Raw genomic sequence first — 2,500 nt, forward strand, 5'->3', positions numbered from 1 at the left:
AAGTAGTCGCAGGCCTTGGCTGGGTATTCGCCGTGGAAGTTGCCGGCGCTGATGATCTCCTCTCGTTCTGACAGCACGAGCTGGAGGGACAACTAGCGTTGGTCAAGAGGTGAGCATACGAGCGATATGTTTACTCTTCCATAACGCCAAAAATGATAACAGTAATAAGAAATATCATCGAGACTATTACTGTAATAATAACCATTACTCAATTCCTACCATTGCTGTTTTGATTGTTATTGTCATTACTTTCGAAATCGTTATCATAACTATCATCCATCAATAGGCACATTTTTTTTATCTCCCCTTATCCCCTGTTTAAAGATATTGTGTGACGCAAATCAGTTCATAATTTTATGCAGCTGCAGGACTGCCAGTTGCAATTTGAGTTATGTTTACATATCAGCAGTAATTATCAGTATTATTATTGTTTTGTTTATTTATTTATTTATTTCCTTTTTTTCTTCTTCTTTTACTAAATTCCTTAGTAAAGAATTTTGTGGGATACCACAATTTATCATTGCAATCATTCATTATATGATATATATATTACTTTTATCTTACTAAAATATGCATTACTAAGACAAAGAAAATAATTAATACAAAGCCCACGGCCATAACAGAACCTACCGGATTGTCAGTCGCGGAGTTAAGTTCGTCCGTGAGGATGCCTCTCACGAACTTGAGAGTGTCGTGCACTACGCCGTGAACCTGCGGACAGCATCGCAGCGTGTATGCATCCTGCACACGGTCACAAAACCTATGCGACTCTGGGGAGAAGGTCGCCGTATCATCCGAACTATCTCGTTTATAGACAGACAGTTAAGTACATACGAGGGGACTTCAAAAAGTTCGTGGAAAAAGTCCATAACTAAAAATCATATGGAAAGATTGTGATTTCAATGCGCCTGAACATTCTTGTACCAACGTGTTATAACCTGTTCAAACATGAACCCTTAAATGCAGGTAATAAAACACCGCCGCCAGTTATAAGTCAAGTACCATTCAAACAACATGGAATCCACCAAAACTGAGACCAGGACAAACATTAAATTCATTGTGAAACTCGGCAAATCATTGACGCTCTGGAACAAGTTGATGGTGACAATGCCCCAAAGAAATCAACAACTTACAAATGGATAAGTCGGTTCAGAAGTGGAAGAAACGAAATTGAAAATGAACCCCGCAACGGCAGGCCATCAGCGTAAATTTGTGAGGAAAACATTGATGCTGTTCGCCACATGATTGAAAAGGATAGACAAATAAGCACTAAATCAATAGCAGACACTCAACATCTCTGTAAGTTCTGCACACATAATTCTGGTGGAGAGTTTGGGGCTAAGCAAGCTTTCCGCTCGATGGGTTCCTAGGCTGTTGCAAAATTCAATCAGAGCAGTGGCTACCCAGAGATGGAAGTGGACCAATCAAAGCAAAATCTGAGCATTCAAGAGGAAAGGTCATGACCTCTATCTTTTGGGATGCAGAGGGAATTTTGCTGGTTGACTTTCTCTAGAGCAAGAAAACAATTACATCTGCTTATTATGAATGCGTTTTGAGAAAACTGTCCAAAAAAAATCTTAGAAAAACGCCCTGCAAAGCTGCATCAACGCGTTCTCTTCCACCATGACAATGCACCCGCTCATGGCGCTCGGCAAGCAAGAACTGTGCTACGTGAATTTCAATGGGAAATCATCCGACATCCTCCTTACAGCCCTAATTTAGCCTCATCCGACTTCTTTTGTTTCCAAACTTTAAAAAATCATGGAAAGATACCAATTTTCCATCGGTTGACGATGTAAAAAGAACTGCTCTCATATGGTTCAGATCACAAGCCCAAGTTTTACTCAGACGGACTCAAAGAATGGTATCAACGTTTGCAACGCTATTGACTTTAATGCAGCATAAATTGAAAGTAGATACCCTTACATAGACAGGCAGTTAAATACATAAGTAGATGCACGTACGCGCAAACACGCACACACAAAAACACACGTATAAATAAATAAATGCACACACACACACACACACACACACACACACACACACACACACACACACACACACACACACACACACACACACACACACACACACACACACACACACACACACACACACACACACACACACACACACACACACACACACACACACACGCACACACATATATATATACATCTATAGATATGTACAGAGATAAAGATATATTCTCAGGTTGATAATATATAACCAAATCCGGGTCTCGGTCGTGCAATCATTAGCGTTTCTTAAACTGTCCTTCTAGGTATCCACACATCTGCATCACGTGATAACTATAATTCGCGAATCGCAGATTTGATTCTCCACGCTAAGACGTGAGCAATATACAATGAGCAATAATATTTTAGTATAATTGATGAGTGGGAACGTTAAGGGCATTGACAAAAGTCAAAGCCCGGAACGCGATTACATATAATTCAAGATCAGGCAACAGCAGCTGATATTCACAAATGAAAGATAC

The 2,500-nt window shown here is 40.0% G+C and overlaps 1 protein-coding gene across 1 annotated transcript in view; it reads right to left on the reverse strand.

The window, feature by feature from the left end:
- LOC125040154 (histidine ammonia-lyase-like) overlaps positions 1 to 2,500 on the reverse strand; it is a 33,878-nt gene that overhangs the window by 4,998 nt on the left and 26,380 nt on the right. Inside the window, exons 11-12 of the mRNA XM_047634670.1 lie at positions 631 to 770; positions 1 to 80 (exon numbers count right to left, since the gene is read on the reverse strand). The exon at positions 1 to 80 is cut by the window's left edge and continues 65 nt beyond it. Of these exons, the coding sequence (XP_047490626.1) occupies positions 1 to 80; positions 631 to 770 (220 nt within the window). The remainder of the gene's footprint in view (positions 81 to 630; positions 771 to 2,500) is intronic.

Source organism: Penaeus chinensis, chromosome 28, assembly GCF_019202785.1.
Source record: "Penaeus chinensis breed Huanghai No. 1 chromosome 28, ASM1920278v2, whole genome shotgun sequence".
Lineage (NCBI taxonomy): Eukaryota > Metazoa > Arthropoda > Malacostraca > Decapoda > Penaeidae > Penaeus > Penaeus chinensis.